The 27,843-nt window shown below is 26.7% G+C and overlaps 6 protein-coding genes across 6 annotated transcripts; 5 read left to right on the top strand and 1 right to left on the bottom strand.

The window, feature by feature from the left end:
• The first annotated feature begins 543 nt into the window (after nt 1-543).
• LOC128956812 (putative inorganic phosphate cotransporter) lies at nt 544-4,580 on the top strand. Its single transcript, XM_054302525.1, has 5 exons — nt 544-1,202; nt 1,979-2,100; nt 2,184-2,371; nt 4,119-4,170; nt 4,276-4,580. The coding sequence occupies exons 1-5, from the start codon at nt 544-546 to the stop codon at nt 4,578-4,580; spliced, it is 1,326 nt and encodes a 441-aa protein (XP_054158500.1).
• A 1,080-nt stretch (nt 4,581-5,660) lies between these two features.
• On the top strand, nt 5,661-8,973 carry LOC128956811 (putative inorganic phosphate cotransporter). Its single transcript, XM_054302524.1, has 8 exons — nt 5,661-6,160; nt 6,770-6,891; nt 6,986-7,296; nt 7,871-7,914; nt 7,996-8,084; nt 8,164-8,246; nt 8,407-8,458; nt 8,645-8,973. The coding sequence occupies exons 1-8, from the start codon at nt 5,661-5,663 to the stop codon at nt 8,971-8,973; spliced, it is 1,530 nt and encodes a 509-aa protein (XP_054158499.1).
• A 684-nt stretch (nt 8,974-9,657) lies between these two features.
• LOC128956810 (putative inorganic phosphate cotransporter) lies at nt 9,658-12,815 on the top strand. Its single transcript, XM_054302523.1, has 7 exons — nt 9,658-10,148; nt 10,602-10,723; nt 10,878-10,997; nt 11,543-11,564; nt 11,664-11,752; nt 11,888-11,935; nt 12,487-12,815. Exons 1-7 carry the CDS (start codon nt 9,658-9,660, stop codon nt 12,813-12,815), a joined length of 1,221 nt encoding a protein of 406 aa, XP_054158498.1.
• A 1,207-nt stretch (nt 12,816-14,022) lies between these two features.
• LOC128956809 (putative inorganic phosphate cotransporter) lies at nt 14,023-17,630 on the top strand. The gene is made up of 7 exons (XM_054302522.1): nt 14,023-14,465; nt 15,473-15,594; nt 15,697-15,886; nt 16,618-16,706; nt 16,824-16,906; nt 17,037-17,088; nt 17,242-17,630. The coding sequence occupies exons 1-7, from the start codon at nt 14,023-14,025 to the stop codon at nt 17,628-17,630; spliced, it is 1,368 nt and encodes a 455-aa protein (XP_054158497.1).
• Nucleotides 17,631-18,820: 1,190 nt separating this feature from the next.
• On the top strand, nt 18,821-23,075 carry LOC128956808 (putative inorganic phosphate cotransporter). The gene is made up of 6 exons (XM_054302521.1): nt 18,821-18,837; nt 18,905-19,294; nt 19,772-19,893; nt 20,040-20,323; nt 22,576-22,627; nt 22,804-23,075. The coding sequence occupies exons 1-6, from the start codon at nt 18,821-18,823 to the stop codon at nt 23,073-23,075; spliced, it is 1,137 nt and encodes a 378-aa protein (XP_054158496.1).
• A 1,230-nt stretch (nt 23,076-24,305) lies between these two features.
• LOC128956871 (uncharacterized) lies at nt 24,306-26,853 on the bottom strand. The gene is made up of 3 exons (XM_054302584.1): nt 25,403-26,853; nt 25,164-25,332; nt 24,306-25,103 (listed from the first exon to the last, which is right to left on the bottom strand). The coding sequence occupies exons 1-3, from the start codon at nt 26,728-26,730 to the stop codon at nt 24,372-24,374; spliced, it is 2,229 nt and encodes a 742-aa protein (XP_054158559.1). The 5' UTR covers nt 26,731-26,853; the 3' UTR covers nt 24,306-24,371.
• Between the last annotated feature and the right edge of the window lie 990 nt (nt 26,854-27,843).

Raw genomic sequence — 27,843 nt, 5'->3', positions numbered from 1 at the left:
CAATGTTAATAAATTAATAAATATTATGCCTAAACATAAAAACAATAATTTAGTATATAATTAAAACAATGTATTGCTAGTATATGCTATTGTATAATTAAAATACTATATTTATAACATAACATTTTAATTTTACAAAAAAAAATTAATTGACAATCACTTAATAGTTTTTTTTAATAGTTATTTAATCCAAAAAAATCAGGTTAAATAAAACAAAAATATTTTTATTTAATTTTTTTTTTAAAAAAGTATTAATTGTAAATTAAAACTTTTTATTAATAATAATAATAATTTTTACAAAAATAAATATATCATATATTTATTTATTATTTAGTAAATTTAGTTTTTTTAATTTGGAATTTATAATAATAATAATAATAATAATAATAAAATGTATACTAAATATAAACTATTGTTAATTTAGTTAATTTAATTAATATCAAAATTAATTAATTAATAATAATAATAATAATAATAATAATAATAATAACACTATATTTTAACTAGCTAAGTTTAATTAATTAATTAATAACCTAACTATCTATGTGTGCAGCAAAAGGTAGATTTGATTTAACTAAACAATCATCATCATCATCATCATCAGATAATGGTGCTCATGTATCATCAATTAAATGTTGCCTACCTGTGCGCTATATTGTTGCCCTATTGGTTATGTTTAGTACAGTCAATCTGTATATGTGCCGCTATAACATGAGCATAGCTATTGTTGCAATGTCTAGGCCATCATCATCATCATCATCATCGGCAAACAAATCAAGCACCGGGACCACATCATCAATGGCCAGTGATGTTTGCGATACCAGCAGCAGCAGCAGCACTGGTAGTAGTAATACATCATCACCAACAACACCATCATCTACCAGTGCTGACCATACGATAATGTTGGGTGAATTTGATTGGGACGATAAAACCCAGGGCATGATATTGGGATCATTTTTCTATGGCTACATACTGTTCCTTGTGGTCGGCGGTCGACTATCCGAACTGTTCGGTGCCAAATGGCTGTGTTCGGCCGGTATCGGTATGTCCATAGTGATCAATGCCCTGACACCGGTCATAGCCCGATCCAATCAATACTGGCTATTGTTGGCCAGTCGTATTTTGTTGGGTATATTCCAGAGTTTTGTATTTCCATCGACGTATGCCCTGTTTTCTAAGTGGGCACCCGATCATGAGCGCAGGTATGTATGTTTGATATGACTAACTGTCCATCCTATCCCCCCCCCCACTTCCTAACTTATAACCATACACTATCCACTCTATGGTTAACTATATTGTATATATGATATCATATAATACTTGAAAAAATAGGGGGAAAAATATATAATAAAAATAAAGGATACTTTTGTTTGTTAGTAGTTTTAATTTTATTATTTAATTTTATTAAATCAATTAATTAATATTTTTTTAAAAATATACTGTATTTTGCAATAAATATAAATCTGCTAGCTAATTTATTATTAGTATTATTTAGTATTATTTTATATGACAGTCTATTTTTTTAAAAAATAAATAAAAAAAGTTTCTAATAATTTTAAACTAACTTTGATTTAAAAGTTTATAATAAACTGGTATCAAATAATATACACTATTATCTATATATTTATACATACCTATATATATATATATATATATATATATATATATATATATATATATATCTGTATAAAAATATATACCTGTATATATATACCTGTATATATATATACCTGTATATATATATACCTTTATATATATACCTGTATATATACACCTGTATATAAATATATACCTGTATATACTGATATATATATACTGTATAATGTATTTAAAATACTAAAATAAATTGTTATTTATTTTGTGTGTGTGTGTGTGTATGTTTGTTTTAATTTTAAAAACTATTAATTCAATAACTATAATATTTATTTTTATTATAAATAAATAAATAAATATATATATATTTAATTTATAATTAAAGCACATGTCTATCGCTACCGTATATCGGCGGCAACATCGGCTCAATTGCGTCGACCGCACTGTCCGGCTATCTGGCCGAACACGGGTTTGCCGGCGGCTGGCCATCGGTTTTCTATGTTTCTGGTCAGTTACAATCACAGTCCAGTCCTTCTAATACTACCTGTGCTGTCACTGTACTAACCCATTAAAACTAATTATTACAACAGCAATACTGGCCACTGTTTGGCTAATCATATGGACAATTGTAGTCAAAAGCGAACCCAACGATCATCCATGGATTACCCGTTCAGAGCTCCGGTATATTAAATCAAATATTAGCGGCGGTGGTGCCAGTGGTGCCAGTGATGGTACCAAACCACCAGTTCCCTGGCTTAGCATATTTTCATCGGTACCAGTTTGGGCCTGTTTTGTAGCCAAATTTACTATAAACTGGAACTATATACTATTATTATTGAAATTACCATCATATTTTTCTACTGTATTCAAATATCCAGTGTCCAAGGTACATTTTTTATATATAAAAAAATTATAATAATATTAAGTTATTATTAGATTGTTTTTTTTAAATTAGATTACTTAACTATTACTTTTTAAAAAAAAAAATTATTATTTTTATTAATTTTGAATAATAATTAAATAAAAAACATATATATAATAATACACTAATATTATTTAAAACTTTAAAATTAATTTGTAAATAATATTATATAAAAAAAATAATTAACTTTTTTATAAAACATCCAGTGTCCAAGGTACATTTTTTATATAAAAAAATAATATTATTATTAAATAAAGTTATTATTAGATTGTTTTTTWWWAAAAATATTAGATTACTTAACTATTATTTTTTTTTAAAGTTTATTATTTTTATTAATTTTGAATAATAATTAAATAAAAAACATATATATATATATATATATATACTAATACACTAATATTATTTAAAATTTTAAAATTAATTTGTAAATAATATTATATAAAATATCCAGTGTCCAAGGTAAWTTTKTTTATTAAAAAAAATTATCAAAACAATATTATTAAGTTATTATAATAATAGTTTTAAACAAAAATAATAATTACTAAAATTWAAAAATAATKTATTTATTGCTAATTATAAATAATATATAAATAATATATAAAAAMATYTWAATTTTASYTAAACTTATTTGTTGTTGTTGTTTGTTTAACTGTAAAATTTYTAATAAYTTAAACTAAATCAAGCTAGATAATTTTATTAATTAATTAATTAATTAATTATTATTATTATTATCTATATATAGAATGGACTWATTAGTTCCCTGGTCTATGTTGTATTGACAATAAGGTTTGACAATAATTTTATGTAATTTATAAATAATTATTATTTTTTATAATAATAATTATTTTATTTTTAAAAAATTAAGTCAATTTGTGGCCGGATTTTTAGCCGACATTTTGGTCCGCAAACGTGTTTTGGATAAAACAATTTTGAGAAAAATATTTCAAAGTATAGGTATAAAATAAATTACAAATAATTTTATTTTTTTTTTTTTGAAATAAAAACTAATATTTGATAATTAATTTGTTATATTTTGTTGTTATTGTTGTTATTAAACAATAGCATCAATTGGTTCATCAGTGTGTTTGGCAACCATACCATTAGCCCAATGTAACGATACGATTGTCATAATATTGTTATTAGTTGTATGTGTTTTTTAATTTAATTAATTAAATTAATTAATTATTTTTTATTTATTGCTAAAAATTTTGTGTAATTATTATTATTATTATTTACTATTATTTTTTGCTAATATTTTTGACTATTATTTTTAACTATTATTTTTTTAACTATTATTTTTTACTAATATTTTTTACAATTATTTWTTTCATAATTATTTTTTTCATAATTATTTTTTATTATTTTTCACAATTATTTTTTACTATTATTTTTCACAATTATTTTTCACAATTATTTTTATACAATTATTTTTTACAATTATTATATTTTTTACTATTATTTTTTCACAATTATTTTTCACAATTATTTTTCACAATTATTTTTATACATTTATTTTTTACAATTATTATATTTTTTACTATTATTTTTTCACAATTATTTTTTATTATTTTATTTAATTTTTTACAATTATTTATATTTAAAGGGTATGTTTATGTTTGGCTTCTACTCGGGAGGTGACGTACCCATAGTTGCCGGTAAAGTAGACAGTAGTAGTAGTAGTATCATAGCATCCATAAGCCACACAAAAAAAACTCCAGTTCCTTAATAAKTATTTTAAATACWACTACTATTACTAATAGATATGACTAACCGATTTGCGGCCACTGTTTTCGCTATCGGCAATACAATAGCATTTATATGCGGTTTTGTAACACCGTTGACCATCGGCTCGATAGTGTCGGCCGGCGGTCCCGATCACCCGCGACGCCAATGGTCGTACGTATTCTACATATCGGCGGCCATCAACGTTGCCGGCGGTCTAGTATTCATTGTGTTTGCATCGGCCAGACAACAACACTGGGATCGGCAGCCACTACTGGTTGCGGTAACTGAGGCCAACAGTAGTCCCGTAACAGCTACCGACGGCACAGTGTCCACGATTTAGTTGTTATTTTTTGTTGCATTAATTAATTATAAATATTAATTAATTAATTTTCATTTATACAGTACTGATATATATGTTATTTATGATAGTATTATATAATAACAAATATAATAATTATTTTTATTATTTTTAAAAAATTAGTATTTAAATTTATTAATAGAGCAATTAAATAATATTATTTATTTATTTTTAAAAAATAATAATTATACTAGACAATTTAATAAAAAGTTAATTAAATTAAACAATTTGTAAAAAACAACATTTTTGTTAATTTGTAAAATTAAAATCAATTAAGCTATTATACTAGTATAAATAGATAAATATTTTATATATAAATATATACAGTACTACCTGTATATATTTATAAATAATTAACTGTAATAATTTTTTTAAAAGTACATGTTGATAGAATACTAAATAAAATAAAATATTAATAATATATAAAAAAAAAGTTATAGTATTATAAACTATTATCTATATATAAATATATTTAAAGGTTATCATAATAATTGATAAATTTATTAATAACTAATTAAGCAATAACTAATTACTATTGCATTTTTACATTAGTTTTATTTATTACATATTTCAAGTGTAGACATAATAAATATATTTCTAATTAAAAATATATATAATTATATTATTTTAATATTTATATATTAAATTAGAATTTTATTAATAAAATAAAATAAATTGTTTTAATAAATTGTTAATTGTTTATTTTTGTTGTTGTTGTTGTTTGTACAATACTAATTATTACCTAGTATATTTTTTTAAAATAAAAAATGCTTATAACAATAAATATTTTATTATTGAAAAATTTAAACACAATTTTATTTAGTAAATTTATATTAAAATATTAATAATTAATTAAAATAAACTTTTTAATTAGTTTTGTTTGTTTTTGTTTTAACTATTAAATATAATTAATTATATTTTTTAATAATAATATTAAAAATAATTATGAGTGTCATAAATAAACATAACAATAAAACATCAAGCAACAATGATACTAATAATAATAATAATGGAACTGGATGTTTTTTATCAATTATACCTGTACGCTATATAGTAATAGCAATGGCAATGCTAGCAACATTCAATTTGTATTTATGCCGGGTCAATTTGAGTATAGCCATAGTGGCCATGTCCAAATATAATAAATCATCAAGCAACAATAGTAGTAAACATGATAGTAGTAGTAGTACTAGCGATGCTTGTAATATATTTGATGACCATGGTGATAATAATAATAATAATACAAATAATCAACAAAATCATCATGGTGAATTTGATTGGTCGGAATCAACACAGAGTCAAATATTGGGCGCATTTTTCTACGGCTATCTAGTGTTTCAAATAGTTGGCGGACGACTGGCCGAACTGTTTGGCGCCAAATGGTTGTGCGCTGCAGGTATGGCAGTGTCGCTGATGATCAACGCCATGACACCATTGATAGCCCGAACACAAATCTATTGGCTACTAGTGGCCAGTCGTGTAGTGCTCGGTATGTTTCAGGCATTCATATTTCCAGCGTTGTATGCATTGTGTTCTAAATGGGCGCCCGATCACGAGCGCAGGTATGTTATCGTACAGTAGACAGACATACATATACACACACACACAYACACACTTATACATACATATATACACACACACATATTTACACACATATTTATACACATACATACAAACACATACACACATATATACAAACACATACATATATACATACACACTCACTTATACATACATACACACATACACATACACATACACATACACATACACATACACATACACATACACATACACATACACATACACATACACATACACATACACATACACATACACATACACATACACATACACATACACATACACATACACATACACATACACATACACATACACATACACATACACATACACATACACATACACATACACATACACATACACATACACATACACATACACATACACATACACATACACATACACATACACATACACATACACATACACACATACACACACACACATACACATACACATACACATACACATACACATACACATACACATACACATACACATACATATATACATACATACACATACACTTAAATCCAATACTAAATTGATTGTTTAATAACTAATCTTTTATTAATATATATTATTAGTACTTTCCTATCGTTTCTATCAATTGGCAGTAATGTCGGCACCATTGCAACCAATGCCCTATCCGGCTATTTAGCTGAACACGGGTTTGCTGGCGGTTGGCCATCGGTTTTCTATGTATCGGGTAATTACATATACAACATATATAATTTTATATATAAAATATATATAATATACAGTTATTTTTTTGGTTTACAAATAAATAAATATCATAATAGCAATCATATGTAGCGCATGGCTACTGATATGGACAGTGTTTATACGTAGTGATCCCAGAGATCAGCCATGTATTACACACCGAGAGCTTCAGTACATTGAATCAAATATCGATGCCATAGCTGCTGCTGATGCTGGTGATGGTGATGGTAGTAAACTAAAAAAACTACCGGTTCCCTGGTTGGCTATATTCAGATCGAAACCAATTTGGTCGATAATTATAGTCAAATGGTGTATGTGTTGGAACTATCAGCTATTACTGTCAAAATTGCCATCATATTTGAAAACAGTATTCAAGTATCCCATTGAACAGGTATGTTGTTTTTAAGGTCAATCGCTAATTAAAAAAAAACTACCTAAGCATATGCTAGATAACTGATTTGTTTTGAATTTATACATTAAAAAATTAATTTACAATATATTATATTATAATTATTATTAAATATTATATTATAATTATTATTAAATATTATATTATAATTATTATTAAATATTATATTATAATTATTATTAAATATTATATTATAATTATTATTAAATATTATATTATAATTATTATTAAATATTATATTATAATTATTATTAAATATTATATTATAATTACTATTAAATATTATATTATAATTATTATTAAATATTATATTATAATTATTATTAAATATTATATTATAATTACTATTAAATATTATATTATAATTATTATTAAATATTATATTATAATTACTATTAAATGTTATATTATTAAATTTTATTTATTATATATATATTTATTAACTAAATATTATATATTATTTAGTTTTTATTTATTTATTTATTTTTGTTTTGGATTAAATATATGATAAATATTATAATAACTTTTATATATATATTTATATTGTATTTAATAGAATGGTTTTATAAACTCTATGGTATATGTAGTGTTGACTATCAGGTAAATTATTAAAAATAGTATAATTAAAATTAATTAATTAATTATAATTTGTTGTTGTTATTATTATTATTATTTTCATAGTATACTATTAAGTGGATTAGTTGCCGATTTTATTGTACGCAAAAAATTAATTAGCAAAACATTGTTAAGAAAAATATTTGAATCGTTAGGTTTGTGTTTTAGACATATATATATATATTACTGTATTTTGTATAAAAAATATTTATTAAATTATTATTAAATTTTTAGCTGCATTTGTATCGGCAATATGTTTGGCAGCCATACCATGGGCTCAATGTAACAATACTATAGTAATTGCATTGATTATGATTGTAAGTGAAAATTTATTTTTTTAGTTTATTATTTTTAACCAATAATACAGTATATATATATATATATATATATATATATATATATAATTTCATGTATACTATATTTATTTGTATTATTTTTGTTTATAAAATTAATTTTTAATATATTAATATTATAAAGGGTATGATATTTTTTGGTACTCAAGCTGGCGGTGATATAGCTATAGTGTCAGGTAATACCATATATATTGATATTATTAATTATTTTATTTTTTTGTATTTTTCATATATATATCATAAGTAATTATTAAAAAATTAATTTGTTAGAAATTATATGCAAATATTATTATTTATTTATTATTAATTTCTAAATAAAATGTAATATTAAATATTAATAATAATAATAATAATAATAATAGATATGACCAACAATTTTACGGCCACTGTGTTTGCCATCGCCAACACCATAGCATTTACATGCGGTTTCATAACACCGCTGGTCATCGGCTACATTGTCGAGGCCAGTCCCGGCCAACCCCGTCGGCAATGGAGTTATATATTCTATATGTCGGCCGCCATCAGTGTTTTGGGTGGCATTGTATTCCTGGTGTTTGGATCAGCCGATCGGCAACCATGGGATAGGGATGATGTGGTGGTGGTAGTGGTGGACGAGGAGGAGGTAATAGTAGAGGACAGGCATGTAGTAGTAGAAGAAGTCATAGATACTAACAGTGTAACCAAAATTTGATTTTAAACATAATATGATATGATTTTAATATAATATTTATATTAATTCATTAATTTTTTTAATTACTAAAAAAAATTTGTTTAGTCATATTTTTATGTATTTAAAAAAAATTACTAACAAAATTAAAATTATTATTATTTTAATTTACTTATACAAACAATTCATAATTTATTTGCAAATTACATATAATTATTAATTATAATATTATTAATTAAAATGTTATAATAAATCAATTTAATAGTTAATAAACTTTTTTTTATGTATATATTAATATTTTTTTTTTGAAAGTTTTTTTTCAATTTAATTATTAACAAAATGAAAAACATTTTTCTGTTGTTGTTTTGATTAGTCATACAATAGTTATATTATTATTAATGTTTAACTTCAATATAACTATAATAATATATAATAATAATTATTATTATTATTAAAATTAAAATATTAACAAATATTTTTTTGTAATTTTTTTTTAATAATTATTATCAATCAATTAGATAATAATTTTTATTTTAATAATAAAAAATTATGAATATTGTAAACAACAACAATAATAATAATAATAATAATAATAATAACTTAACAAGCAACAATTTTAAATTTAATAATAATAATAATAATAATAATAATAATAATGGTACTGGGTGTTTTAGATCAATTATACCTGTACGCTATCTAGTACTTAGTATGGCACTGTTGATTATGTTTATTATGTACATGTGCCGGATCAATTTGAGTATAGCCATAGTGGCCATGTCCAAATTTAATAACTCATCAAGCAACAACACCAACAACAATGATCATAGTAGCGATGCTTGCAATATATTTAATGAACATGGTCATATTGATAATAATAATCAACAACAACAACAAAATCATCATGGTGAATTTGATTGGTCGGAATCAACACAGAGTCAAATATTGGGCGCATTTTTCTACGGCTATCTAGTGTTTCAAATAGTTGGCGGACGACTGGCCGAACTGTTTGGCGCCAAATGGTTGTGCGCTGCAGGTATGGCAGTGTCGCTGATGATCAACGCCATGACACCATTGATAGCCCGAACCCAAATCTATTGGCTACTAGTGGCCAGTCGTGTAGTGCTCGGTATGTTTCAGGCATTTATACTTCCATCATTGTATGCACTGTGTTCTAAATGGGCGCCCGATCACGAGCGCAGGTATGTTATCATTTAGTAGACACACAAACATACACACATACACACACACACACACACACATACACACACATACACACACATACACACACATACACACACATACACACACATACACACACATACACACACATACACACACATACACACACATACACACACATACACACACATACACACACATACACACACACATACACACACATACACACACATACACACACATACACACACATACACACACATACACACATACACACATACACACACATACACATACATACACACACATACACACACATACACACACATACACACACATACACACACATACACACACATACACACACATACACACACATACACACACATACACACACATACACATTATTTTCCACATTTTCATTATTATTATTAAAAAAAACATAAAAAAATTACAAACTATTTTTAATTTAGTACTTTCCTGGCGGTTACATGCATAGGCGGCCATTTGGGTACAGTTACCACAAATGCATTATCCGGTTATTTAGCTGAACACGGGTTTGCCGGTGGATGGCCATCGATTTTCTATGTATCGGGTAATTAGTAATTATTATTATTTATTTTTTTATTAACACTACATATTATTATGATATCACTATACTGTATATACAATATACTATTATATAATATATAATATATATAAAAGTATTAAATTTTATAATCATAATAATTAATTAAATAAATAAATAGCAATCATATGCAGCGTATGGCTACTGGTTTGGTCATTGTTTATCACTAGCGAACCAACTAGTCATCCATGTATTACTCAGCGAGAGCTTCTGTACATTGAATCAAATATCGGTGCTAATGGTAGTAGTAGTGGTGGTGGTGGTGGTGGTGGTGGTAGTAGTAGTAGTAGTAGTAATAATAGTAGTAAAAATAAACTACCGGTTCCCTGGTTGGCTATTCTACTATCCAAACCAATTTGGTCTACAATTATAGTCAAATGGTGTATATGTTGGAACTATCAGCTGTTCCTATCGAAATTGCCATCATATTTGAAAACAGTATTCAATTATCCCATTGAACAGGTATGTTTGTTTGTTTTTTAAGGATATCACTACTATTACTATTACTAGTATAATAATAACAAAAAAAACTACCCAAGCATTGTAGAAAAATTATTTATAATTTATTTATTTATAAGTATATTAGTTTTTTTAAAAAAAAATTATTATACATATATATATATATTGATAATTACTATTATTATTATTTCATATATAATAAAAAAAATATTTTTTTTTAATATATTATAATAACTATTATAAATATAATTTATTTTAAATTTTAATATTTAATTTAAAAAAAAAAAATTATTTATTAATATTAGAATGGTTTTATAAATTCAATAGTTTATGTAGTGTTGACAATCAGGTAATACTATAATTATTTTTTTTTGTTAAAAAATTAATTATTTTATTTTATTTATTTAATTTAATTAATTAATTAATTAATTATTATTAATTGCTTTAGTATGCTATTAAGTGGATTAGTTGCCGATTTTATTGAACGCCGAAAATTAATTAGTAAAACATTTTCAAGAAAATTATTTGAATCATTTGGTTTGTTTTTTAAGATTCAATAATTAATTTTTTTTTAAATATATATATATATATATATATTTATAACTTATTATTAAAATTTTTTGTGTTTTTATTATTATTATTATTGTTGTTGTTGTTGTTGTTGTTGTTTAGCTACCATAGGATCGGCAATATGTTTGGCAGCCATACCATGGGCTCAATGTAACAATACTATAGTAATTGTATTGTTTATGATTGTATGTGAAATTTTTTCAATCAAAATTTTTTAAAAATATATTATTATATACCAAATATTTTCTAATAATTTCAAGTATATTATTAATTATATAAATTTTTTTTTTTTTTTAATTAATATTATATATATATATATTGTATTTATTATAAAGGGTATGATATTTTATGGTATGCAAGCTGGCGGTGATGTAGCTATAGTTTCAGGTAATAACTATTTATTATTATTATATATATATATATATATATACTTTATATTGATTTTATTATAATTATTATTATTTTCAACAACAAAAAATTTCTATTAATAGTTAGAAATTATGTGAACAAATTTATTTTATTATTTTAATATTTTTTTAAAAAATAACTTTTTATTTCCCCAAATAAAATGTAATATTAAATATTAATAATAATAATAATAATAATTGTTAAATAATGTAATAAATGTAATAAAATTATATATGTTTGTTATATATATATATATATTATATATATATATATATATATATATATATATATAGATATGACCAACAATTTTACGGCCACTGTGTTTGCCATCGCCAACACCATAGCGTTTACATGCGGTTTCATAACACCGCTGGTCATCGGCTACATAGTCGAGGCCAGTCCCGACCAACGACCCCGTCGGCAATGGAGTTATATATTCTATATATCGGCCGCCATCAGTGTTTTGGGTGGTATTGTTTTCCTGGTGTTTGGATCGGCCGATCGGCAACCATGGGATAGGGATGATGTAGTGGTGGTGGTGATGGACGATGAGGAGGGGTCAGTAGTAGAGGACAGGGAGGTAGTAGAAGTCATAGATAATAACAATGTAACCAAACTTTGATTATAAATAATATGACTGTATATATATTATTTAAATTATATTAATTATATTATTTATACATGTTTTTTAATTTTTTGAAAATCATTTTTGTTTTTGTTTTTAATTACACAAACAATTCAATAAATATTTATTTATTTTTTTCAAATAATTAAATTCAATGCAATTTTTATTTGCTATTATATAAATTATATTAGATTTATTAATAATAATAATAATAATAAATTAAATGTTAACCATTAAGTATAATTAAAGTAAAATCATACTATAAATTTAAAAATATAGATAAAATGCATAAACAATTTTTTTTTTGTAATAATTAATTAATTAATTAAATTAAATATACTTTTTTTTATTAATAATATATATATTATATATCTAATATACTGTATAATAAGTTATTATAGCAATTAATTGTTTTTAAAATAAGTAAATAATTAATTACTTTATTTTATTGTTTTTTAAAAATAATTTAGTTGTTAATTGTAGTATTATTTTATTGTTTTATTATTATAATTATTAAATTGTTTATACATTGTATTATTGTATATTAAATTTAGTCTATTATATTAAAAAAAATATATTAATATGAAATTCATATTTAATAAATTAAACTTTAAATTTATTTTATTACTAATTGTTATATAAATATTATACATTATTAATAGTTTATATTAAATATTATTACTATTACTATTGAAAAGTTTAAATTACAGAAATTTAAATAATAGTAATAATAATAATTATAAAAATATAATACTATGAAGTAATTTAATAATAATTTATTTTTTTTATATACTTTAAAAATATTTTAATCGTATCATATTTTATTTGATATCAAGCTAATTAATACAATTATAATAAAAAAAAATAATATAATTTTTAATTTTAAAAATAATTATTACTAAATAAATTTTTTTAAAAGTTATTGTATTAATTTTTAATAGAAATAAAATTATAAATATATATTAAATTAATAATTATGAATGTTGTAAATAAAAACAATTTATCAATAATTGATAACAATGTTAATAATTTTGATAACAATAATAATTTAAATGATCCAGTTAATAATAATAATAATAATAATAAAGGTACTGGATGTTTTATGCCCCCAATACCTGTGCGCTACATAGTACTAGGCCTGTCAGTACTAGCTACATTCAATTTGTATATGTGCCGGTTCAATTTGAGCATAACCATAGTGGCCATGTCCAAATCTACTAATAGTAAACAATCATCTAGCAACAATAGTATTATTAATATTATTAAACACCATGATAATATTAGTAGCGATGCTTGTAATATATTTGATGACCATGGTGATACTAATAATAATTATCAACAAAATCATCATGGTGAATTTGATTGGTCCGAATCAACCCAAAGTCAAATATTGGGCGCATTTTTCTACGGCTATCTAGTGTTTCAAATAGTTGGCGGACGACTGGCCGAAATGTTTGGCGCCAAATGGTTGTGCGCCGGAGGTATGACCGTATCGCTGATGATCAACGCACTGACACCATTGATAGCCCGAACCCGAATCTATTGGCTATTGATTGGCAGTCGTGTAGTGCTCGGTATGTTTCAGGCATTCATATTTCCATCGTTGTATGCATTGTTTTCTAAATGGGCACCCGATAATGAGCGCAGGTATATTATTATTTAGTAATTACATATACACACAAAAACATACACATACACACACACACACACACACACACACACACACACATACACACACACACACATACATACATATACACACATACATATACACATACAGACAAATACAAACACATACAAACACATACAAACACATACAAACACATACAAACACATACAAACACATACAAACACATACAAACACATACAAACACATACAAACACATACAAACACATACAAACACATACAAACACATACAAACACATACACACACATACTCTCACACATACACAAACGTACACATACACATACACATACACACATACACACATACACACATACACACATACACACATACACACATACACACATACACACATACACACATACACACATACACACACACACACAMACACACACACATACACACATACACACATACACACATACACACATACACACATACACACATACACACATACACACATACACACATACACACATACACACATACACACATACACACATACACACATACACACATACACACATACACACATACACACATACACACATACACACATACACACATACACACATACACACATACACACATACACACATACACACATACACACATACACACATACACACATACACACATACACACATACACACATACACACATACACACATACACACATACACACATACACACATACACACATACACACATACACACATACACACATACACACATACACACATACACACATACACACATACACACATACACACATACACACATACACACATACACACATACACACACATACATACACATACATATACACACATACACACATACACACACATACACTATATAATACTGTAAATTATATATACAGTATATAGACATACAGTATACCTGATTTCCACATTACTACTAACATTTGTTAATCAAAAAAAAAATAAATTTAAATAATTTATCAAGTACATTTCTATCGTTACTGTCGGTCGGCGGCAATGCCGGCACTATTGCCGCAAACGCAATGTCCGGCTATTTGGCCCGACACGGGTTTGCCGGCGGTTGGCCATCAGTTTTCTATGTATCGGGTAATTAGTTGTATATTTTTTTACAGTACAGCTTTTACTATGATATATATTTATTGTAATAAATTAAAAAATAATATTAATTATTAATAAATAAATAAATAGCAATCATATGTAGCGTATGGCTACTGATGTGGTCATTGCTAATAACTAGTGAACCCCGCGATCATCCATGTATTACACATCGGGAGCTTCTCTATATTAAGCCATCTAATACTGTTGATGGTAGTGGTGATAGTAATCAGAAAAAACTACCGGTTCCCTGGTTGGCTATCCTAATGTCCAAACCGGTTTGGTCAGTAATTATAGTCAAATGGTGTATATGTTGGAACTATCAGCTATTCCTATCGAAATTGCCATCATATTTGAAAACAGTATACAACTATCCTATCGATCAGGTATGTACTGTTCCGGTACTATACCGGTATGTTATGTTACAGTTATGTATGTACCCATTTAATAACTAAATAATAATAATAATAATAATAATAATAATAATAATAATAATAATAATAATAATAATAATAATAATAATAATAATAAGCTAACTAAGCGTGCTATTGACTAAATGTACTGTATTTTATAATAATAATAGCTATTTAAATATGATATTTATTACTATATTTTATTTTAATATATATATATATATATATTAGGTATTAGCTATACCTGTAATATACCTGTAATATAAATATGTATTAGATTATAAAATACAGGTATATTAATATATATTTAAATAAAATACAGTTATAAATATCATATTTACATAGCTATTATTATTATTATTATTATTATAAAATACAGTACATTTAGTTAATAGCACGGTAAATTAGTTAGCTTATATATATATATACTATATACCTGTAATTACCTGTACTTTATTATCTAATATAGAATGGTTTTATAAATTCTATGGTATATGTAATGTTGACAATCAGGTAATTAAATAAATTTATAAAATAAAATTTATATAAATTAATATTATTTATTTTAAAATTATTATTTAATCTAAACTTTTGCGTTAAGTCTATTATTTAGCGGATTAATTGCCGATTTTATTTTACGCCAACAGTTGATTAGCAAAACATTGTTGAGAAAACTATTTGAATCAATTTGTTTGTAAACTATTTTTTTATTTAATAAAAAAAATTTTATATTATAAATCTATAAATGTTTTTAATTTTAATTTTTTGTTTGTTTAATACAAACAATTTTTATTGTTTATTTTTCAGCTACTATTGGATCGGCAATATGTTTGGCAGCCATACCATGGGCTCAATGTAACAATAGTCTAGTGATTGCTTTAATATTAATTGTAATTATTTTTTGTTTAATAATATTAATTATTATTATTATGTTTTTTTTTGTAATACATTTTATATCTATAAATAACTATTAACTAAATTAATTAATTTAATTTAATTAATTTTTTGTTGTAATCATAGGCTATGCTATTGTTTGGTACGCAAGCTGGCGGTGATATAGCTATAGTTGCAGGTATTATATATCTAAATAAAAATTAATTAATTAATTTTTTTAGTTAATTTTTTTGCATATTAATAAACTATTTAAAAAATAATAATATTTATTTTTGTTAATAAATTATTTTTATTTATATTTTTTTTTTAAAAATATTTATTATAATAATAGATATGACCAACAATTTTACGGCCACTGTGTTTGCCATCGCCAACACTCTGGCAACGGTTTGCGGTTTCATAACACCGCTGGTCATCGGCTACATAGTGGAGGCCAGTCCCGACCGACCCCGTCGGCAATGGAGTTATATATTCTATATGTCGGCCGCTGTCAGTGTTTTGGGTGGTATTGTTTTCCTGGTGTTTGGATCGGCCGATCGGCAACCATGGGATAGGGATGATGTGGTCGTAGTGGTGGTTGACGAGGAGGAGGAGGAGGTAGTAGTTGAGGACAGGGATGTAGTAGTAGTAGAAGTCATAGATACTAACACAGATACGATCGTTCCCGTCGACAATGGGCTTTACGGGCTTTCTATATGTCGGCGGCGGCTATCAGTTTAGTTGGCGGCGGCTGTGTTTTCCTGGCCATCGGTTCGGCCTGAAACGTCAACACTGGCAACTAATCGTCAATAGTAAGGACAGTAAGGTTTGTAGGACAGGGACTAGTAGTATCAGTAGTAATTAGTAGGCATTAATAACATTTGATTATAATATTATAATTAATTATAATTTTTTTCAAAAATATTTATTTAAACATATTTATAATACATACTAATTGTTATAACTGTTATTTAAAGTATAATTTTTATGTTTTTTATCAAAATTATTATTATTATTATTAATAATGCAAAATAATAAATAAATAAAATAAAAATTTATTTTGATTAATTAAATATCATCACAAATTGTTATTTGTATATATTATATATATATATATATTTTTTTTTGTATACTAATCGTATAATTTATAATAATTAATTTTAATTAGTATAACTATTATTACTTAATACATTTTAATAATTATTTAGTTAATTGAATAACTTATTATGAAAACTTAATATTGTGAAAAAAAACATTTTTTATATTAAACATTATTTCATAAATTATTGTTTTTTAAGTACTTTTATCATATAATATAAAAACAAATATATATACATATATTTATTATTTAGAAAATTATTTGCTTAATCATTGATATACTAGAAAATAAAATAATAATAAAAAATATATATTTTTTTTAAGTTTATTGATAATTTCTAGTTTATATATATATACTGTATATAAATATATAGGTAAATAGGTATTCAGGTAATAAACTTAATAAAAAATATATAAATTATTTATTATATATATATATGATATTTTCTTTATATAATAATATTATTATTATTAAAAGTTTTATTTATATAATTGTTTGTTTGTTGTATTGAAAAATTAAAAAAAAATTATTTTATTATTATATATATATAGATATATATCTAATTAGTTAATAATAATTACTATTATAATAGTATTATAATTATTATTAGGTAATATTTATTCAATTAATTAATTATGTCTAGTGCTACTAATGTTAGTAACAAAATTGATCATGGTAATATTAATCATAGCAACATAATAATTAGTAGTAGTAGTCATGTTCAAAATAATAATAATAATAATAATTGTTGTAAATTGTTTAAAACAATTAGACTACCAGTGCGCTACATAGTACTAGCCCTGACAGTATGGGCTACATTCAATATCTATATATGCCGGGTCAATTTAAGTATAGCCATAGTAGCTATGTCAGCTACTACTACTACAATAAAATCATCAAGCAACAATAACAATAGTAATAGTAAATATAGTAGTGATGCTTGCAATATATTTAATGAACATGGTCATATTACTGATAATAATAATCAACAACAACAACAAAATCATCATGGTGAATTTGATTGGTCCGAATCAACCCAAAGTCAAATATTGGGTGCATTTTTCTACGGCTATCTAGTGTTTCAAATAGTTGGCGGACGACTGGCCGAAATGTTTGGCGCCAAATGGTTGTGTGCCGGAGGTCAGGCCGGTTCAATGTTAATCAACGTACTGACACCTGTGATAGCCCGAACCCGAATCTATTGGCTACTTGTGGCCAGTCGTGTAGTGCTCGGTATGTTTCAGGCATTTATACTTCCATCATTGTATGCATTGTTTTCCAAATGGGTACCCGATCACGAGCGCAGGTATATTATTATATAGTAGTCACACATACAAACATATAAACATAATACAAACACTAACACACACATAATGTTTATATACAAACACAAACATAAATATACAAACATACACATACATAAATACACATACACCCACATACACCCACATACACCCACATACACCCACATACACCCACATACACCCACATACACCCACATACACCCACATACACACACATACACACACATACACACACATAATAACTTATTATATAGTATTCACACACACACACACACACATACACACACACAAACACACACATAAAAAACAAACATACACACACACACAAACAAACATACCCATACACTGTCATACATACTATATAATACCTTTTCAATTTAAAGTAGCCAAATATTCAAGTTGTACCCCCTCTCCCCTACCACATCCCGACCCCTAACTCTAAATGTTATATTAATTATTATTATTATTATAAAAAACAGTACTTTCCTAGCGTTTATGGTGGCCGGCAGTAATGTCGGCACAGTTACCACAAATGCATTATCCGGTTATTTAGCTGAACACGGGTTTGCCGGTGGGTGGCCATCGGTTTTCTATGTATCGGGTAATTAGTATATATATATATATATATATATATATATATATATTGTATTATATATTGTATTAATATATTTTTATTTAATTTGTTTATAATTTTATAATAATACTAATAATTATTATTATTAAATAAATAATTAAATAAATAAATAGCAATCATATGCAGCGTATGGCTACTGGTTTGGTCATTGTTTATCACTAGCGAACCAACTAGTCATCCATGTATTACAAACCGGGAGCTTCTCTATATTAAAACCAATATTAATGGTAATACTAATAGTAAAACGAAACTACCGGTTCCCTGGAAAGCCATACTATTATCTAAACAATTTTTAGCCTTAATTATTGTCAAATTTTGTGTAAATTGGTCCAATCAATTGTTTCTATCGAAATTACCCACTTATCTGCAAACAATATTCAACTATCCCATTGAACAGGTAGGTAATAGGTTATAAATTTAACCACACACCCACCCACCACCGACAACCACGTTTCTATCTATCTACCTAAGCAATGTATAGATTTTTATTATAGATAGGGTTAATGGGATAGGACTAGTATTATTATTTATTTATTGGTTATTTATGTTTTGAAAAAGTTTATAAAATGCTTTTAAAAATACAAATGTTTTTTTTCTTATATATCAATATATATCAATAATACTATTATTTAAAACTATGAATTTTTATATAAATAAATTTTTTAAAAAATAGATATATTAAAAAAAATTAGGATTAAGTGACTATATTTAAAAAAAAAGTATATTTAATTATATATGTTTAATAAATAAATGTTTTTTATTTTAAAAAAAAAAATAGTATCTATTAATACACACAACAACAAACAAGTTTTATTTAATTAATTATTAATTAATTATCAATCAATTAATTAATAATTAATTATCAATCAATTAATTTATATAATTATAGAATGGTTTTATAAGCTCAATGATATATTTGATCATGACAATTAGGTAAATTAATTAATTAATTTTAATTTAAAATATTTTTTATATTTTTTTTAAATATATATATATATATATTATTTTCATAATTATTATATATAAAATATTAATAATTGGTTTTAATTTTTTTTAATTTTATTTTTTATAAATATTATTTAGTTTTATAATAACTGGATTTATTTCCGATATTATTCTAAGCAAACAATTGATTAGTAAAACATTTTTGAGAAAACTATGCGTATCAATGTGTTAGTAGACTAAATAAAAACAAGATATTTATTTTATTTTTTAATTTAAATTTAATAATAGATAATTTATTATATATATATTAATATAATTTTTTTTAATTTGTATAATTAGCTACTATTGCATCGGCAATATGTTTGATAGCTATACCATTATCTCAATGCAACAATGCATTAGTTATAGCATTGATTATGATTGTAAGTATTAAAAAATAATATAATATATTTAACTTAATTAATGATTTACATTAGTAAATACATACACATACACATACACATACACATACACATACACATACACATACACATACACATACACATACACATACACATACACATACACATACACATACACATACACATACACCTACACCTACACCTACACCTACACATACACATACACATACACCTACACCTACACATACACCTACACCTACACATACACATACACATACACATACACATACACATACACATACACATACACATACACATACACATACACATACACATACACATACACATACACATACACATACACATACACATACACATACACATACACATACACATACACATACACATACACATACACATACACATACACATACACATACACATACACATACACATACACATACACATACACATACACATACACATACACATACACATACACATACACATACACATACACATACACATACACATACACATACACATACACATACACATACACATACACATACACATACACATACACATACACATACACATACACCTACACCTACACCTACACATACACATACACATACACCTACACCTACACATACACCTACACCTACACATACACATACACATACACATACACATACACATACACATACACATACACATACACATACACATACACATACACATACACATACACATACACATACACATACACATACACATACACATACACATACACATACACATACACATACACATACACATACACATACACATACACATACACATACACATACACATACACATACACATACACATACACATACACATACACATACACATACACATACACATACACATACACATACACATACACATACACATACACATACACATACACATACACATACACATACACATACACATACACATACACATACACATACACATACACATACACATACACATACACATACACATACACATACACATACACATACACATACACATACACATACACATACACATACACATACACATACACATACACATACACATACACATACACATACACATACACATACACATACACATACACATACACATACACATACACATACACATACACATACACATACACATACACATACACATACACATACACATACACACATATATGCATTATTAAAGCATAAAATTAATTAATTATTTATATTTTTAAAATTTAAAAATTATTAATTTAAAGGGTATGCTATTTTTTGGTATGCAAGCTGGTGGTGATATTGTTGTAGTGATAGGTAATGTATAATAATAATAATAATAATTACTAATAATTATTATTATTATGTTGTAATTTGGAAATTTATGTTTATATATGTTAACCAAAAAAAAAATTCAAACTATAACCTAAAACATTATATCATACACTGTATTAACCGACATATTATATGTTTTATTTTATTTTCTTATATAGATATGACCAACAATTTTACGGCCACTGTGTTTGGCATCGCCAATACCATAGCCTATAGTTGCGGTTTCATAACACCGCTGGTCATCGGCTATATAATCGATGCCAGTCCCGGCCAACCCCGCCGACAATGGAGTTATATATTCTATATGTCGGCCGCCATCAGTATTATTGGTGGCTGTATTTTCCTGGTGTTTGGAACAGCTGAACGTCAATCATGGGACAGGGATGCCAGTGATAATGATGATGATAATAATGATCATCATCATAGTTGATGGATTAGGTTAGGTTAGGTTAGGTTAGGTTAGGTTTAATTAGGTTAGGTTTAATTAGGTTAGGTTAGGTTAGGTTAGGTTAGGTTAGGTTAGCTTAGGTTAGGTTAGGTTAGGTTAGGTTAGGTTATGTTTGGTTTAATTAAATAATAAATATATAAATAAATAATTATTTTCATAATAATAATAATGCTAAAAAATATGTATATACATTATAATCATTTAGTTTAATTTATTAATATTCAACTAATTAAAAAAATTATGATTTAAAAAAATAAACTAATTAATTATTAAAGTTATACTTAAGTAAAATATTTGTTTTTTAATAATTAATTTTTATTTTTATGTTGGATATTTTTATTATAATTATTACGATATATCAATTTAATTATTTAATAATAATTATTAGTAGTTAATAATAAACTATTCAAAAAAAACAAATAAAACGTATTTATATATACATTTGTATATTGAACAATAATGAAAAATTTAATAAAAACAAAACAATATCACTATTATAGAGTAATTTTTATCTATTAATAATTAATTACATATACAGTATATATAAATATAATATATAGATAATAAAATAAAATATAAATATACTTAAAAAAAATTTTAAACTTAAATATACTGCTGTTATCTAATTACTAATTTATTTTTCACATTTATTTAATCACATGAAAATACAAAAATAAATTGTTATTTAATGAGCAAGCTTATTTTTTATTGTATTGTTAAATATAATAAAAACATTATCATTAAGCAAAAAAATGATTATTTAAAAAAATAACATTTAATTACAAATATTTTTTATGTCAATATCATTATGTAAATATATATAACTTTATATTTATTAATAGATATTATTTTTTTTATAAAAATCAATTTAAAATATATTATTATATAATATACAGTATTTAATAATATTTTAAATAATAATTTAAATATTTATTGCTTTAATAAATTATTAACATTATATAACACACACACACACACACACACTCACATACACATACAAATACACATACACATACACATACACATACACATACACATACAAATACACATACACATACACATACACATACACATACACATACACATACACATACAAATACACATACACATACACATACACATACACATACACATACACATACACATACACATACACATACACATACACATACACATACACATACACATACACATACACATACACATACACATACACATACACATACACATACACATACACATACACATACACATACACATACACATACACATACACACTCATACATTGATGAACTGTCCGGTCAATAACATATCCATTACCTGTTTATTATACTCGACACTAACATCCAATCTCTCGCCCTCCTTAACAATCTGGCCATTGATTGCCTGTATTTCAGTTGGCTGTCCCCTGAGTACATCCCTGAGCATACTCGACAGATTACCACTGGTACGTTCGACTACCTGAGCTACATAATCGTAAGCCTGATCCAGATCGTCACCGTAGACCAGTTGGACACCTTTGGCCCGACAAACGTGCATACCTTCGGCGATCAGACGGCGCATCATACGTCTGGGATAGTCGTGTCTCAGCAGATATCCATTGGTAACACCCATAAGCGCTGTCAGCGGATTGATAGCTGCATTGACTACTACTTTACTCCAGACTAGACTGTCCTCATCAGTGGATAGTTGACTGTCAATGCCGGCCGTAGTTAGTAGACTAGCAAACTCACCAAATGATAGTTCATTATTATTATTGTCATCATCAGCGCCTCCCGGAGCCGCTACCGCTGATGACGCCAAATAGGTTAGCCCCGAACCGGTATGCCGGACAGCACCCGGGCCTAGCATAAAGGCACCGTTATTGGTCACTCCCTGGCATACCCGATTACTATAGCCGCACTTGTCCAGTGTCGCAGAAATTTGTTCCCGATTGCCGACACCGTTTTGCAAGGTTACTACTATGGCTTGGGGATTATGGCCGACCAATGTGCTGGCCGTTTCAGATGCCTGTCCCCACCATATAAACAATTAATAGGTTGTCTAAACAAAAATGATATATATATATACCTTTTCGGTAGAGTGACTCTTGACCAACACTAGACAAACATCGGGTTGTCGGCCATCACTGAGCACTTCCATACCATCGAGTGTAGCCCTAACCGATCGGACAGTTTCCCGTTGGTCATGAATATTGTACAGTTTTAGTCCGTCCCGATTGATGGCCTCCACGTGCTCTCTATAGATATTTTTTTGGGATTTTTTATATGGATATACAGTTTTTTTTTGGGGGGGGGGGGGTGGTTTACCTCCACGATGACACCATCCATACATCACTGGATCCCTGAGCAGCCAATTTGGCACTGAATAGGCTGCCCATTGCTCCGCCACCGATGACAACCACTTTAGGTCCCCGTCGTTGTTGTTCATCACCGACTTTGACATTATTTATCAGATACTGTCTATCATTACTATTATCGCAACTATTATTATCATTCATTGCTGATGACGATATGACAGTCCTATCAGCTACCAGTGCTAGAGTGTCATTGACACTACTATTACTACTATCACTGACAGTACCACTAATCGCATGATTAATACTTTTATTATCGTCCGTTACCCGCAAAACACTTGCACTACTACTACTACAGGTACTACCGGTGCTGTCACTGCTATGATGACTACATTTTGCCGCTACACCCGTCAAAAACTTGTCCATTTCCTCCGTGTCTTTCATTGCAAACGTATGATCGGCCGCCACCGGGAACTGCCGACTCTCGACCTCCGACCTATACTGGACCAGTGCTTCGTGAATGGTCGACGATAAGCGGGCGTATTGGCGGCAAAATTTCGGTACAAAATCCGCATACATGCCCAACATATCGTGATAGACCAGCACTTGGCCGTCGGTACCGTTACCGGCTCCGATACCGATGGTCGGTATACGCAGCAAACGGGCAATTTCCGTACCGACCACTTGGGGTACCATTTCGATGACCACAGCAAAACAGCCGGCCTCTTGAAGGGCCAGTGCATCGTCAACAATGCCGAGTGCCTGGCTGGCTAGCCGACCCTGGACACGAAAGCCGCCAAACTGGCCACTGGATTGCGGTGTCAATCCTATATGTCCCATAACGGGTATACCGGCGCCGATGATTGCCCGGATAGTCATCAATTGCCGATGGCCGCCAACACCTTCCAGTTTGACAGCTTCGGCCCCGCCTTCCTTGACCAATCGGATGGCATTGGCCAGTGCCCGACTCTGGCTAATCTCGTACGAACCGAACGGCATATCGGCCACTATAAAGGACCGACGGCTACCCTGGCGTACAGCCCGACAATGATGTACCATTTGATCCATTGTTACATCCGCCGTACCCGATTGGCCTAACATAACCATACCGAGTGAATCGCCAACCAATACTATGTCAATGCCGGCCCGGTCTACCTGTTTGGCCGAACAATAGTCGTAGGCCGTGACCATCGATATCGGCAGACGTTGTCTACACTTTTTACGGATGTCTCTAATAGTTATCTTTTTGTTGTTATTGTTTCCCACTGTTGTCGTTGTTTGTGTCTTATCTTCACTTAGATGTGTCGATAATAATCTCCTATCTGTCCTCAGTGTTGACATACCGGTGCCGCTATACAACAGCCTACCGGTCCTTATATTTTGTTGTCGGTGTTGTCTGTAGTCAAACACACTTTGTTTTGTTGATAACGTATTGAAATAACGACAACTGTTTGCTAAACAATTGTTTTGATTTAGTTTTTGATGACATTTGCGATAATAATAATAATGATATAAATTTAAATAATTATTATTTTTGTTGACATCTAATAAAAGTCTAGACTTATTAAACAATAACAAGTTGTTTAACATTGTTGTTGTTGTTGTTGTTGTTGTTGACCCACAAAAATATAGTTGTAATTAATTATAATTAATTAATTTATAATACAAGAAAAAAAATATTTATTTTTAAAAAAAAACTTTAAGTTAATTAAGTATTATTTTTTAATAAACTTTCATTTTGTTGTTAATAAAATCAAAGTTATTTATATAACTTATAAAACAAAAAACAAAATCAAATAAAAAAAACTTTATATTTTTTACAAAATAAATAAATTCAAGTACTTTTAATTAATCAAATAATAAAAAAAAGTGCATAAATATTATTAAATGTGTACACAATTAGTACAAAAAATATATTTATTTATAATTAAAATATTTAATATAAAGTTATTATAACATAAAAATTTGTTTATACTTTTATAACTCAAACTTCAAAATATTTAGATTTTTTTTATTGTTGATAATATTATTATTAAATTATTAATAATTATTAATTGGATAACATTTCTTTAAAAATATAAATAAAATTATTAAATTATATTTATATATATATACTGTATATTTAAAAATTATATGACACTAAAACACAACAATAAATAGTAGTAATAATAATAATAATGACAATGAGCTAGACCCTTTTTTAAACAAAAAAAAATATTATTGCTTATAAACTATACAATTTAAGTAATAAATTATCATACAAACAATAATTGTCACTGATCACATTATGTCAATAACTTTATTATTAATATTATTAATAGTTATATTTTAAAAATTGATATTGATGAGAGGGGGAGGGAGGGAGGGAGGGGGTAATAATAATAATAATGGTGTGATGAGGTGATGTGTTAGGCTGTTTGCTTGTTGAGAGGTGGGGTTAAAGGTTAAACAAAT

Source organism: Oppia nitens, unplaced genomic scaffold (assembly GCF_028296485.1).
Source record: "Oppia nitens isolate AA-2021 unplaced genomic scaffold, nextdenovo-longstitch-racon4-pilon3 scaffold33_pilon_pilon_pilon, whole genome shotgun sequence".
Classification (NCBI taxonomy): domain Eukaryota; kingdom Metazoa; phylum Arthropoda; class Arachnida; order Sarcoptiformes; family Oppiidae; genus Oppia; species Oppia nitens.
Note: the sequence above shows the minus strand (reverse complement) of the source record. Positions and strands in the feature narration are given on the sequence as shown.

Coding starts and splice junctions, on each gene's coding strand:
- LOC128956811 (XM_054302524.1), top strand. CDS start 5,661: ATGGCAATGCTAGCAACATTCAATTTGTATTTATGCCGGGTCAATTTG. Junction 6,161..6,769: donor GCGCCCGATCACGAGCGCAG/GTATGTTATCGT, acceptor ATATATTATTAG/TACTTTCCTATCGTTTCTAT. Junction 6,892..6,985: donor ATCGGTTTTCTATGTATCGG/GTAATTACATAT, acceptor ATATCATAATAG/CAATCATATGTAGCGCATGG.
- LOC128956871 (XM_054302584.1), bottom strand. CDS start 26,730: ATGTCAACACTGAGGACAGATAGGAGATTATTATCGACACATCTAAGT. Junction 25,333..25,402: donor TGGATGGTGTCATCGTGGAG/GTAAACCACCCC, acceptor AAATATCTATAG/AGAGCACGTGGAGGCCATCA. Junction 25,104..25,163: donor AGAGTCACTCTACCGAAAAG/GTATATATATAT, acceptor TGGTGGGGACAG/GCATCTGAAACGGCCAGCAC.
- LOC128956812 (XM_054302525.1), top strand. CDS start 544: ATGTGTGCAGCAAAAGGTAGATTTGATTTAACTAAACAATCATCATCA. Junction 2,372..4,118: donor GCATATTTTCATCGGTACCA/GTTTGGGCCTGT, acceptor TTATATTTAAAG/GGTATGTTTATGTTTGGCTT. Junction 4,171..4,275: donor TGACGTACCCATAGTTGCCG/GTAAAGTAGACA, acceptor TATTACTAATAG/ATATGACTAACCGATTTGCG.
- LOC128956809 (XM_054302522.1), top strand. CDS start 14,023: ATGTCCAAATCTACTAATAGTAAACAATCATCTAGCAACAATAGTATT. Junction 16,707..16,823: donor AAAACTATTTGAATCAATTT/GTTTGTAAACTA, acceptor TTTATTTTTCAG/CTACTATTGGATCGGCAATA. Junction 17,089..17,241: donor TGATATAGCTATAGTTGCAG/GTATTATATATC, acceptor TTATAATAATAG/ATATGACCAACAATTTTACG.
- LOC128956810 (XM_054302523.1), top strand. CDS start 9,658: ATGGCACTGTTGATTATGTTTATTATGTACATGTGCCGGATCAATTTG. Junction 10,998..11,542: donor ATCAAATATCGGTGCTAATG/GTAGTAGTAGTG, acceptor TAAATTCAATAG/TTTATGTAGTGTTGACAATC. Junction 11,753..11,887: donor AAAATTATTTGAATCATTTG/GTTTGTTTTTTA, acceptor GTTGTTGTTTAG/CTACCATAGGATCGGCAATA.
- LOC128956808 (XM_054302521.1), top strand. Junction 19,295..19,771: donor GTACCCGATCACGAGCGCAG/GTATATTATTAT, acceptor TATAAAAAACAG/TACTTTCCTAGCGTTTATGG. Junction 22,628..22,803: donor TGATATTGTTGTAGTGATAG/GTAATGTATAAT, acceptor TTTCTTATATAG/ATATGACCAACAATTTTACG.